Genomic DNA, 12,838 nt, shown 5'->3' on the forward strand with positions numbered 1-12,838 from the left:
AAATCTAAATCTTACTGGTATTTTTTTAAACAATCGTTAGATGAACTAAAAGCAAGAAGGCACACTTCTAGTCATCGGCTACATCAAAATTTCACACTAATGTAGTACATACTAATAAGTATTATACATGGTGCCACAAAGATTCCCGTGGTTCTGTGGGATAAGAGCAGGGACTTGAATAAATGAACATTACATCACACAAAATTACTGCATTCTGATATGATGTTCAAACCCAGGAAGTGGACTCTTATCATAGAACCAGGGAAAGCACCAGGCTGCTGAACGCTAGATTATCTAGCTATCTACACTTGTTAGTGTTTGTACCACAGATAGCTGTTTACATCATCTTGTCTTTAGACCTTCCCATTTCTTAAAAATATCACATTTCCACGTTTCATGATACGATTGACGGTCATTACAGCACAGCGCTGTTGAGAAGGAGGTGTATAATTTTCAGTAACTGAATGGTTGGCAGTGGTGCTGGTTGTAATTCAAATGACAGGTTTTTATTAATGCATTCATTTGAATATATTTCGCAGGAACTTGTATATAATTTAGACCTAACAATAAACATACATTATTTAACAAGGGAAGAACTTATAACCCCTAATGTGCGTTCTGTCATGAGAACAGTTACTTTCATTTATGGGAGGAGAAAACACATCAGCTGTACTGCATGTCTTCATTTGGGGAAAGTCTGGATGAAATGTTTTGCCTTTATAGACAGTGAGGGAGAGACGGAGAAAAAGAGAAACGAGAAGAGATTAGAGAGGAAGACGCGTAGAAAGGTAAAGCAATAGAGATGTATAGGGAGACAGATGGAGACAGAAAGATGGAGAAAGAGAAACACAGATGGAGATGGAGGGGGAGAGGGAAAGGCTGTAAGGAAACAAGTGTTTATTGTCATTATAGCAAATAGCTGTTGTTATCTATGTAGTGATCTATTTTTCTCCCTGATCAGAAGTGTGTGTCTGTTTGTGTGTGTTGAGTTGGATATTATTTCAAACTGACATTTCTTTGGCATTGGAAACGGCTGAACAGTGTTTCGGGTAGTAAAGTGAGTAAGAATGAGATGGCAGTATTTTCACAGTGTTTTTATTTTTTACATGTGAGTCATGAATTCTGTGAGGTACTTCGGTGCATTTTTGTGCGCATTTTGAGCAACAAAGTGCTTATGGAATGGTGAAAATAAGACTCGCATTCTGTGTGTGCTCCTCAGCTAGTTATTTTCTTATAGCTAATTCTAAAAGCCTAAACTGATTAACAAGACTATGGCACCTCATTTGTTACAACAAACATGACTTTTTTCCATACAGATATAAAAAAGTGATGATTATTTATTAAAATAAACCAAATACACTTTTGCTCATGTTTAGGAGGAAGTAGGAAACAAGTCACATCTTGCACAAGTTACAGAATCAAATACGTGTGCTTATGTAATAAAGTTGTGTTATGAAATGAGAAAATCGTTAGGCAATAAAAATGAACTGAAACCTGACTGTTATTGTGAAAATATGTATGATGAAATGATATATTTAAATAATAAATTGTTTTTGATTTAGTGTCACGTTCATATATGGTTATTACTGCATTTTTATTTTATTACAATTATTTTTTTTTTTTTTTGTGTGGACAGATTTATTTTAAACACTATTTCCTAGACATAAAATGGCTATCTTCCCCTGCCATTGTAGTCAAATCAAATCTGAAAATAACAAAAAGGAAAAATGTTCTATAATGTTTGATAAAGAATGAAGATGCAAGTAATAGTTACCAAATTATGAAAAAATACATTGTTTTAATGTTTTAGTAGTTCAAGATTTAAGATGGGAAAAGCTAACAACATACAACAAACCACTCTATTGTATGTTTTTCTGAAGTCTGGACTGTTTTAGGATCTGTATGCTAGAGTCAGTTACATTTACTGTCCTGCTTCATTGATATGAACCCAAAGTGACGATGATGCCAGAATAAAGCAGCACCTGAGGCCAGACAGTGGCAGGCTGTTGCGCTCTGACCATATAGCTATGCAGCACGTCTCACAGTGCCGTGTTTAAACCGCAGGGTCACATCCTAACACTGCATTGCTAACTTGTCAAATAGACACCATTGATCTCAGTGCACGCCAGCACAGACCTGTAGCAATGGTTAAGCAGAACATGAAGGTCTACTATAATGTATGTGACGTGTGGAAATTATAATTATGGGCTGGGGAGCTGTGATTCTGGCAGACAGGAAGCCATGCATGCTGCTCACACCCCTCTGAGACATAAAGATGGACACTCTGTGGCTGAAGTATTGATCTGTCTGCTCTTTCCTCCCCTTTCTCGTTTCCACACACACACACGCTAACAGATTTATTAAATATTTCTGACTTTAAAAGCATTCCTTAGAGTTTACATCAATCCTATAAATATGTGCCTGAAGTTCACACAAACTACTAATAGGAAAATATATTACTAGATATGTTATGAAAGCTATATTATATAATGTGTGTGTGTTAAATTTTATATATATATATATAATGTGTGTGTATTCAATATATAATATAATGTATAGGAATATATATTCCTTTTTTGCTTTTGTTAAAAGTTATATAAATAAAGTAAAGCTTGACAGGTGTTATATTTTGTGAACATAGAAAGAAGCTGCAGAAATAAAAGGAAGGGCAGGGCTGGGGCGTTTCTCTGGAAAGCAGAGGCAAGCAGTTTCCAAGAGCACTAAAGCTTTAGAAGACTCCTGAGTGCTGCGAGGTATTGATAAGGCATCTGGGCGTTTTTTTTTTTTTTTTTTAAATCGCTCGTAGCGCCGGGGCAAGTGAGGCAGCACCCTCTGTCAATATTTTCCTGCTGATTCCACTCGGCTCTGGATTCGCCTGGCAGCAATGCCCTGTGGAGACAGCGAGAGAAGAGTTTTAATAATTCAGCGAGTTTCTTCGCACAGATTGCGATAACATATTTGGAATGCAGGGTAGCAATAATCATAAGCATGACAACCTGAAATGAAGGTGCTCCTTGAAATTCCTGAATATCCCGTGAGACGAGAGCCACACTGTTGGATAGTAACGTGCAGATGTCAAATACACAGGAGTACGGGAATGTTTTGAAAGCTCCTTCTTACTTTATGTCCTGTTGTGGAATGGTGGCATGTGTATAGCTGTTCTGTATTTCAAATATGTCTTTTATATGATTCAGAGACAAATAGCATATTATACGGACACAAGTTTGTGGACACCTGAGCATAAGATTCATATGTGCTTTGTGAACATCCCATCCAATTTTGTCCCCATTTGCACAATAACCTCCCCTCTTCTGGGAAGATGTCCCACTAGATTTTGGTGTGTACTTGTGGAGATTTTGGTCATTCAGCCACATTGGCATTAGTGAGATGTAGGGTGAGGAGGCCTGGTGTGCAGTAAGCATTCCAATTTTTCCCAAAGGTATTCAGTAGAGATTAGGTCACTTCCACTTCAACCTCCAGATCTTCCACTCCAACCCATGTAAACCATATCTTTATGGAGCTGACTTTGTCCACAGGGGCATTGACATGCTGAAAAAGGTTTGGGCTTTCTCGTTCAAATGAGTGGAAAATTTTGTGCTACAGTATTGACAGACATCCTATACAGTTGTGTGCCTTGTAATGGTTTGGGAAAGAATTACATATGGCTACAAAAGTCCGGTATCTCAATACTTTTAATCATCGTGTAGCTGCATTACTTGCTTTAGTTCTTTTGTGCTTCCCAGTCTCGTTATCTGGAACAATAGTTGACCAAGCTAACGAGTGGTAGCTAACTTGTAGGATCTGATGCATAAGGGTGTGAAGGAAGACAAAAAAAAGCACTGAATAAATAAATGAGTACAGAATGCTGCCCATCTCTTTTTTTTTTTCTTTTTTTTTTTATCTATACCCTCACTATGCTTCCTGGCAATCAATGAGATTTATTTATTTATTTTATATTCGATTTCCCAAAAAATCTTATCAGGTAAACAGTAAATGGGTTTTTACCAGAATTGCAGCATAGAAAAGACAGATGATTGGTAACCAGCAGGTAAGCACTTCTCTGTATCTCTTCTATGCTGCAATTCTGGTAAAAACCCTGATTTTGTTTTTGGAAAATCAAAAAAAAAAATTATAATAATAATTACATAAATAAATCAATCAATCTCATTGATTGCCTGGAAGCATAGTAAGGGTGTAGAGATATATTTTTTTTTTCATTTGTAGAACTTTTTGCCTGTTAGTTGTTCTTTCTTCACATTGTAAGGGAAAATATGATTCAGTTTGCCTAGTCTTAGAAGCATATTCTACAGATAACTGCATCAAGCATGTTAATTGAACATGCATGCAAAATGAAAAGTTTAGCAAACTTTGGTAAAAAGTAGAATTGAATTTCTTTCTTGGACAAATTGTTTGTACATTGGCCAACTACAAATAATAATAATAATAATAATAATAATAATAATAATAATAATAATAATAATAATGAAAACACTCTAAAAAGCTTTAGCATTAAATTAGCGTTTTTTTGTGATTTGTTATACTCCAGACCCTATCATGAGTTAACCATGAACTACACTAAACACAATGCAATCTTTTAAAGTTAATATTACATAATAAGATTATTTTAACACTTTGGGCAAATTCAACATTAATGAGACTCACATCTTTGGCAGGAGACGGCGATCCTATTAAATTTGTTGTAATTGGCAGTAAAACATTTGTTTATAATAGTGTAATGTAATGCCTGTGGTTTTGTGTGTCTTGTGAATCTCTCCACACAGGTGTATAAAGGACTGGACATCATCACTAATAAAGTGACGACAGAGGAGCAGGCACAGTGTCCTCATCACATGATAAGCTTTGTGGATCCTCTGGTGAACAGCTACACAGTGGTGGACTTCAGGAACAAAGCCTTGTCTCTCATATCCTTTTCTGTGCACTAGCTAATAACTCTTATCAGAACAAGACCTTAAGTAGGTTCATGTATCTTAATCAAATAATGTTTTAATGAAATATTCTATTCCCCCTGCTAAAATTCAAACACTGAAAATAGTTTAAAGGAACATTTGAAAGGAAATGCGTGGCTGTCGCTACGTATGCGGTAAGGCTGTCATGTTTTTAACAAGATTTCCTGATGAACCTTGGATTCTTAGAGGTGGAAGAAAGTTTTGAATGACATCCAGTTTAAGTTGAGATATTTAAGCTTGAGTTTGATCTCAGGCTAAAGTTATAAAATCAAGTGGTTAATGACTAATCGAAGAATTCTTACAGCTTGTAGGGTTCCCTTAGGCTAATTTAAGTATAGGGCTTTAGAATTTCTACACAAGGGTCTGACTGAGTTTAATTACTGAGCATGGAGCTGTAAGGTTGGCAACATTAGCATGAAAGCATACTCACATTGTTGGTACTTTCAGGAGCTGGTCTTACTGTAAAAATATTGCTTTTTAAAAAACGCAATTTCTGTCTAAAGTTATGTTTGATGAAAGTATTTTCAATTATGTGGCCTTTGCTTTAGTCAATCCATTTTTGTTTTTTTTTACATTAACAATAATCAACCAAGCAATTTACAAAACTTAGTACTTGGGCCTCATGGGTAAGAAGGCTTGAATAGTTTTGTACTCCCTAAATGTATGAATAATTTACAGGGCTCGTCTTGCAGATGTGCTTTCTTTCTAAGCATCACAGCAGGAATGATCAGCTTGACTCCCTCCCTATTAATAGAGTCTCATTGACTTTTTATGTATATATAGCATGATGTATGTATGTATATGTATGTATATGTATGTATATATATGTATATGTATGTATGTATGTATATATGTATGTATATGTATGTATATATATGTATATGTATGTATGTATGTATATATGTATATATGTGTGTATATATATATATATATATATATATAATACAATCTGGCAACAAGCAGGGATCACAGTCATGTACATTTCTGTTAAATATGTTTACTGAGTGGGTTTTTTATTTTTATTTTGCTGTGGCATTTTTTTGTTGTGGGTTATGAAGGTGTTTTAAAAGAATGAAAGGGATAAATCCCTGTGTGTGTGTGTGTGTGTGTGTGTGTGTGTGTGTGTGTGTGTGTGTGTGTGTGTGTGTGTGTGTGTGTGTGTGTGTGTCTCCTTCCTCTCTCTGCCTGCTTCTGCTGTTGGAAATGAGAGCTGATCGGGGCAGATATTAATAGATCCAGGAGATGCTCTCTGTCAGTGAAAGTTGGGAGGAGTCATCACTGGCCAAGTCGTTTGTTTTTTCACCAATGGATATCCTATAGATTTTCATAGCAAGCGTTATTTTATTCTACATCCTTTGTGCATAAAGTAGTAAAAGCATAATCAATGGTCATTTTATCACAGGAAACTATAGGCTTCATCTTCAGTCACAGATAGATGAACCTGCTTTCTGTCTTTCTTTTTCTCTCAAGTCTTGTTCTCCTTCCCAGGAGAACATAGTAATGCAGGGTGTAGATGGTGTGTGTTGGAGGATGAGGGCTTATGGGCCTTGTCTTGCCATTTAATTACTCCAGGGAGACAGACGATGAGGCTTCTGCTGATCTTTATTATAATCTCCACAGCCAAGTAGAGGAACAGAGGAAATTGTCAGCTTGCTACAAGCTGTCTGGATTAATCTTGAACAAATTTTAATGGCATGTATGTAGAGTAGATATTCATTATTATGAAACATCGTGTCGACTTTTGTAGGCAAATGTGCACTAAAACAGGGAGTGAATTTCTGAGAAGCACATGATTCAGATTAGTTTTGATTCACTTTGGTAAGATGTAATTATAAGATGATTGATTTTTTTTTCTTTATTTTTTCTTTATTTTTTTTTTTTTTTTACATGCTGAATGAAAACATGATTTTTTTAGTAATTGAAATTCTGCAATTTGATTGCTCTGTTACGAGGTATCATCTTAAAAATATCTGCTGGGAAAAAGTTGTTTTTAATCCCTCGGAAAAATGGTAGATGAGCCAATTGACACATGAATCTCTAGTGACTGACAGTGTACATGCGAGAAATTGACACCAGTGGAAGCCCCACCCACATATCCCCATGCTCAAAAATGTATTATAATTTATAGTCAACTGTTTATAACATTTTTAGCTGACCAAAAAAATATATATAACTGGTCTTATTTAAGCCAAAAAGAAGAAAAAGCAAAATGAAGAAAATGGGCAAATGGGAATGCAATATCTACACATTCACATTCATTCATTCATTTTCTCCCGCTTATCCGTAATTCGGGTCACGGGGGCAGCAGTCTAAGCAGCCCTTCGACTGCTGCCCAATCCTCACAGCACCGTCCCTTACGGTCCCTCCTGCAGGTGGTGAGCCCACGGGAAGGCGGCCCCACGTCACGGACCTTGATATTTCCCTCGTAAGGGACCCCCGGAGCATAGAGGGTTAAGGGCCTTGCTCAAGGGCCCAAGAGTGGCAGCTTGGCGATACCGGGGCTTGAACCCCAGACTTTCCGATCGGCCCCAGACCTTCCGATCGGCAACCCAGCGCCTTAACTGCTGGAGCCACCACTCCCCCACATTCACACACATAATGAAATCGGTAACTGTAAGAAATCTCTCGAAAAAAGGTTCTAATCATTATTCATCTTGAGAGTTGTCAGGCCTGTTTATGGGTTCTGTGCTCTTTTTCCTTAATGCAACACATTGAGGATATCCATCATCGAAAGAAACTCCCGATCATTGTTGGTGGCACAAACTACTACATTGAATCCATTCTATGGAAAGTTCTTGTTGATTCTGGGGTAAATAAAACAAACAAACAAAACAATATATTGTATGATTGCTTTTCTGTTTTTTTTCCCACATCACTTAGCCCACTTGTTTTTGCAGGATAATGGGACAGAGAGAGTTCAAAGTGACTCGTCCATTCCAAAAGCTGAGTTGGAGAAGCTAGGAGGTCCTGAACTTTACAAACGCCTGATGGTTGTAGACCCTGATATGGCGGCCATCTTGCATCCCAATGATACACGTAAGATTGCAAGGTAAAGAGTGGAGTTATTCCATGTGATTCAGGCTAGGCTTCTCAGATTTCGTTGTTTTGCTATTTTTTAATGATAACTTATTAATTACTTACATATAATGTGCCTGGACCTTTCCATATTTTATTTTATGAACACTGGAACTAATTTCTACTACTTCAGTGGTTTTCACAGAAAAAGAAAAATCTACAAATGCTTTACTCACAAGTGTTATTGTTAGAGAAATACACTAGAAATGTGCAATTCTCATTCTCATTTCTTTGAGAAATAGGTATAAACAGGGTGGGTCTGGAGGACTGCCATTAAGAAAAGTCTATCATTAACCATTTAGGTGTATTGTTTAACTATTAGTTACATATTTATTATTTTTTGTTCAATTACTGCTGTTTAGTGTCCACACAGTGATCGTCAGTAATAATTAGGGTGCTAATAAAGTACTATACAAGTACAGATCTAGCTAGTCTCCCACTAACTGTTGAAAGATTTATGCTCAAACTCTTGATGTCACCCAAATGAGGATGGTTTCCCCTTTCGAGTCTGGTTCCTCTCAAGGTTTCTTCCTCATAACATCTAAGGGATTTTTTCCTTGCCACAGTCTGCTCATCAGGGATAAATACTCACCATTCACCTTGACTGTTGATTTCTGTAAAGCTGCTTTGAGACAATGTCTGTTGTGAAAAGTGCTATATAAATAGACTTGACTTGACTAACCATAGATAATAAAGCTGTAAAGCTGGATATAAACATTTTGTAATTTTTTTTTTGTGTGTAACATGACAAGCTACACATTTTATAGCTATTATGATTTGATTAACGAAAATAACGTTAGCATTAAATTTGTCTTTCTTTATCAAATAACATTTTAGCATTGGTAAATTGTTATGGTATACATGGAATAAAAATTCACCATGTAATTTTAGGAATATGATCAATTTATTAGACCTGGTAACTTTGAACTTGATTCTCATTTATAAAAAAAATAAAAAGCATGTAAAATTGTGATTACTATTACAATATGCTTATTGTGTAGCTCTAGGAGTGATCAGTCTAATAGGCAGAGGTAGAAAGTATAATTCTTGCTTTTTCTTTTGGTAACACCTTTCATTATTACTCTGTAGCCTGAGAGCATAGGGCTGTAGGAACCTATCAAATTATGCTTTTTTTTTTTTTTTTTTTTTTTTTTTACCCCCTCCCTGAACCCATTTTTGTGTTTAATTCTGGCACCAGTTTATAAAAATCTGTCACCCCACCTGTGTGAAACAGTTGTCTCCGGCTGTACCAGCCTGCACTACACACACTCATTTTCCGGATGCATTGGTTCGATTTCAATCCCCATCATGGGACCAATTAACACTTTTTTGGGGGAGGGGGGTGGGGTGCGAATCTGGCTCTCTGGGTTTTGGCTAATTGATGCTATCATGTTTTGGGGGATAAGTCCCAGTCCCTCTCTCCTTCAGTAATAGATTTGCAGCTTTTAAAATTTCCTTTCCCTGACAGTAGGAACAGAGGCTTCTGACACTGTGGTAGCTGCTCAGCTGTCATATCATCTGCTATGTGGACAAGCAAAGTGGTAGCAAGCTGGGTGTTTGGACTTCATTCATAGAACAGGGTCATGCCTCCTCTTAATATCTGTTCTCAGATATGTCTGAGATTAACAAATAAACCAAGGATTGAGTCCAATTACATATGTGTTTACAAGATCTATACCTTAAATGTAGTGACCAGAATATAAAGATAGGACAAACATTAGGTTGAAAGGTAATGGTTTAATTGTAAGGATTTTCTTATGTGAAGTGTATATATGTATCCATAAGATATGCAGCATAGTTTATGTCAGTGTTGCATATTGTGCTATTCAGAGATGACTTGATTCAGGGACATGATTGCTGAATGCCTGGACTGAGAAATGTGTGTCTGTCCAACAAGTCCCACACAAGTTGTATAATTTTAGCCACAGATACAAGTTAGATAGAAATTGGTGAAACAGAATTGCTTCTTGACATATCAAGTAGGATTATGCCGACAGAGTTGGATGACAGTTTTTCTTGAGCCGACCTTTAACCAGTTCACATAAAACCATGTACAAGCAGTGTCTGGCTTTCCTCGACATCAATAGCGTGACTGTATTCTTGTCGCATTTAAGCGCCATCAGAAAATGAATTCCTTTATATAAATCCGATCGATTCCTCTTTCGTTTCTGACGCACATTTTGCCATGTTTACTAACGCCGAGAAATGTTATATACCGCACAATATCTTTCCACTTTATTATTCAAAATCAAATTAAGGGGGTTAATTGGGGGTGTGTTTATATAAATAATTAATGGCATGAATGTGCAATGTGACTGCAAAACATCAATTTGCAAAGCTAATAAATGAAGGACTTTTTAAAGATTTATAAGCAGATGCTTAAATTTGTAGGAGAGGCTTTATTTATCTTATTATATAATCCTGTTGATTATTGCTTGTCATGGCTTATTTCTGTTTATTAGGTAGTTAAAGCTGTCAAACTGGAAGGGCAATAATAAGAGTGTTTCCTCCTGAGACAAGTGAAAGCACTTGTATATATGTAACGTGTGTGTATATATGCAAAGTTTGATATCATACATATACATTAACTTACAGATGGCTGTAATTGGCTAGTGTCACTCTGAGGGATAAGTAAGAGAGGAAGGCTTCTGCTTTACCAAAATGAAAGGTTCAGTTAGGATGTATTATTTTTATTGCATAATTGTAGCAATTATTATGTAATCTCTATTATTAATTTCAATGGTGAATGGCTTGATTGACAGGAGTCTTCAGGTTTACCAGGAGACAGGAGTCAAGCACAGTCATCTGCTGGAGGAGCAGAGAAAGCAAGATGGGGCAGATGGTTTGGGAGGTCCTCTCCGTTTCACAAATCCCTGCATCTTTTGGCTCCACTCCAACATGGATGGTATAATCGATCTTCCTGTCTGTGTTGATTACCCAGTGCCATGGCTGATGATGTCCACTATCTTCTCATTTTTTTATTTTTTTTACTGTTATTGTCTCTTTATTTCCCGTTGTAGTGTTAGATGAGCGGCTAGACAAGCGTGTGGATGACATGCTGTCTTTAGGGCTGATTAAGGAACTAAACGATTTTCACCAGCGCTTCAATGAGAAGAAAATCCAGGACAACAGGTGATTAACTGTTAGGAATACAGCTGCTGTATTTCTGAGTTGGATAGTTCCTAGCCCTGCCTTATTTTTTTTGCCTCTCAAATCACTGCTTAGTGATTGTAGATCACCTCAGTCCTTCAGGACTTCAGCACGTACACTAGCGTTTCTTGTATACACCAATGTTTTACTGTGAAAATGTGTGTACCAAAACTCCTTTATATTTAATCCTTTTTAAAGCAAACATTTTACTTAATTGATATCTACATAATTGACACATGGAGTCATATCTCCCAGTATGGCAGTGGTGGTGTGTGTATTATGTGGTTACCATGTTGCCTGTTAAAGTCCACTGCAAACTTGCAGCAGCTTCCTGATCAATCCATGATAATGATTTGAATATATTCCTTTTGCTAGAAGTAGGAAAATAAAAAGTATGGTTTTGTGCTAAATTTTGCTCAAAGTGTTTCCTGTATGTATAAAACATTTTCTATGTAGGTGACATCTAAAATTCAACAATCCAAGCATTACTGGAGTCAGATGGCATGCTAAATATGCACTTGCTGCATGCCAAATAAAATGTTAGCGGTTAGAAATGATTTAAACATAGATATTGAATATGGACCAATGGTTACATATTGTAGACAGGCAGAACAAAGTGTCACATCTATATCAGAACATTGAAATTATCTATCAAGGACCATGATCTAAATGCAGCCATAATGATTCCCCAAATACAGAAGTAGGTTGTGATCTTTTTACAGTTGTAGTAGTAGAGTAGCAGAGAAACCTGTCTCAGCCTGTCGTAAAATGTTTTTATGTAATCTAGTGTGGGGAGTGTTTAAACAGCTAAACTAATATATAATATATAATATATAAAATATGATACATTCCTAAACAAAATCTTAAGACCAGGGAAACATTCCAAGTATACGCATTTAACGCTGGTGGATCATAACCAGGTTGTAAGTTCTTCTTCAAAATGGCTAAAGAAGAAGCAAGAGACAAAAAATAGAGAGTAGGCAATTTTTTGAAAAATGCACTTAAACACAAAAAGGCTGTTTATCAGCTGACCAAAAGTTTAGGACATTTGGGACAAAAAAATCAAGTGGTAGACCAAAAAAAAGTCACCTTCACTGAGCCTGGAGGATCCGACGGGCTGTCTGTGAAGACACAGGCCGAACTTAACCCAAATAAGGAACCTTTCTGATGCTGATTGGAGCCCAATAACCATGAGACGGCATCTGCGAGAGAAGGGCTTAAAGAACAAAAAAAGTATTTAAAAGCCACGTTTCCTCCCACACCACAAACTTGCCTATTTGGAATTTGCCAGGGAGCACCAAACATGGGACATTGAAAGATGGAAGAAAGTTTTTTTTCTTGGATAAGAAAAGTTTTTACCTGAATGGTCCTGATGGCTTCCAACAATACTGGCATGACAAGGAGATGTTTTCTACACGGCACAGTGGAGGAGGCTCCATCATTATCTGGGGTGCTTTTTCCCTTCAATCTGAAAATGGAGCTTCAGGTTGTGCAGGGGTGTCAAACGGCATCTGGCTATGTGGACATGTTGCAGCAGGCAACCCTCATGACTGAGGGCCCTCGTCTGTGGGGTAATGACTGGGTTTTTCAACAGGATAACGCTGCAGTTCACAACACCCGCCTGACGAAGGACTTCTACTAGGACA

At 36.9% G+C, this 12,838-nt stretch overlaps 2 protein-coding genes across 3 annotated transcripts in view; one reads left to right on the top strand and one right to left on the bottom strand.

The window, feature by feature from the left end:
• Positions 1-12,838, bottom strand: part of yars1 (tyrosyl-tRNA synthetase 1) — a 239,454-nt gene that overhangs the window by 82,891 nt on the left and 143,725 nt on the right. The window lies entirely within an intron of this gene.
• The window catches only part of trit1 (tRNA isopentenyltransferase 1), a 41,861-nt gene that overhangs the window by 12,550 nt on the left and 16,473 nt on the right, over positions 1-12,838 (top strand). The window contains exons 2-6 of the mRNA XM_083523734.1: positions 4,782-4,921; positions 7,677-7,776; positions 7,865-8,016; positions 10,805-10,947; positions 11,063-11,174. Coding sequence (XP_083379860.1) covers positions 4,782-4,921; positions 7,677-7,776; positions 7,865-8,016; positions 10,805-10,947; positions 11,063-11,174 — 647 coding nt within the window. The remainder of the gene's footprint in view (positions 1-4,781; positions 4,922-7,676; positions 7,777-7,864; positions 8,017-10,804; positions 10,948-11,062; positions 11,175-12,838) is intronic.

Source organism: Silurus aristotelis (genome assembly GCF_946808225.1).
Source record: "Silurus aristotelis genome assembly, chromosome: 21".
NCBI lineage: Eukaryota > Metazoa > Chordata > Actinopteri > Siluriformes > Siluridae > Silurus > Silurus aristotelis.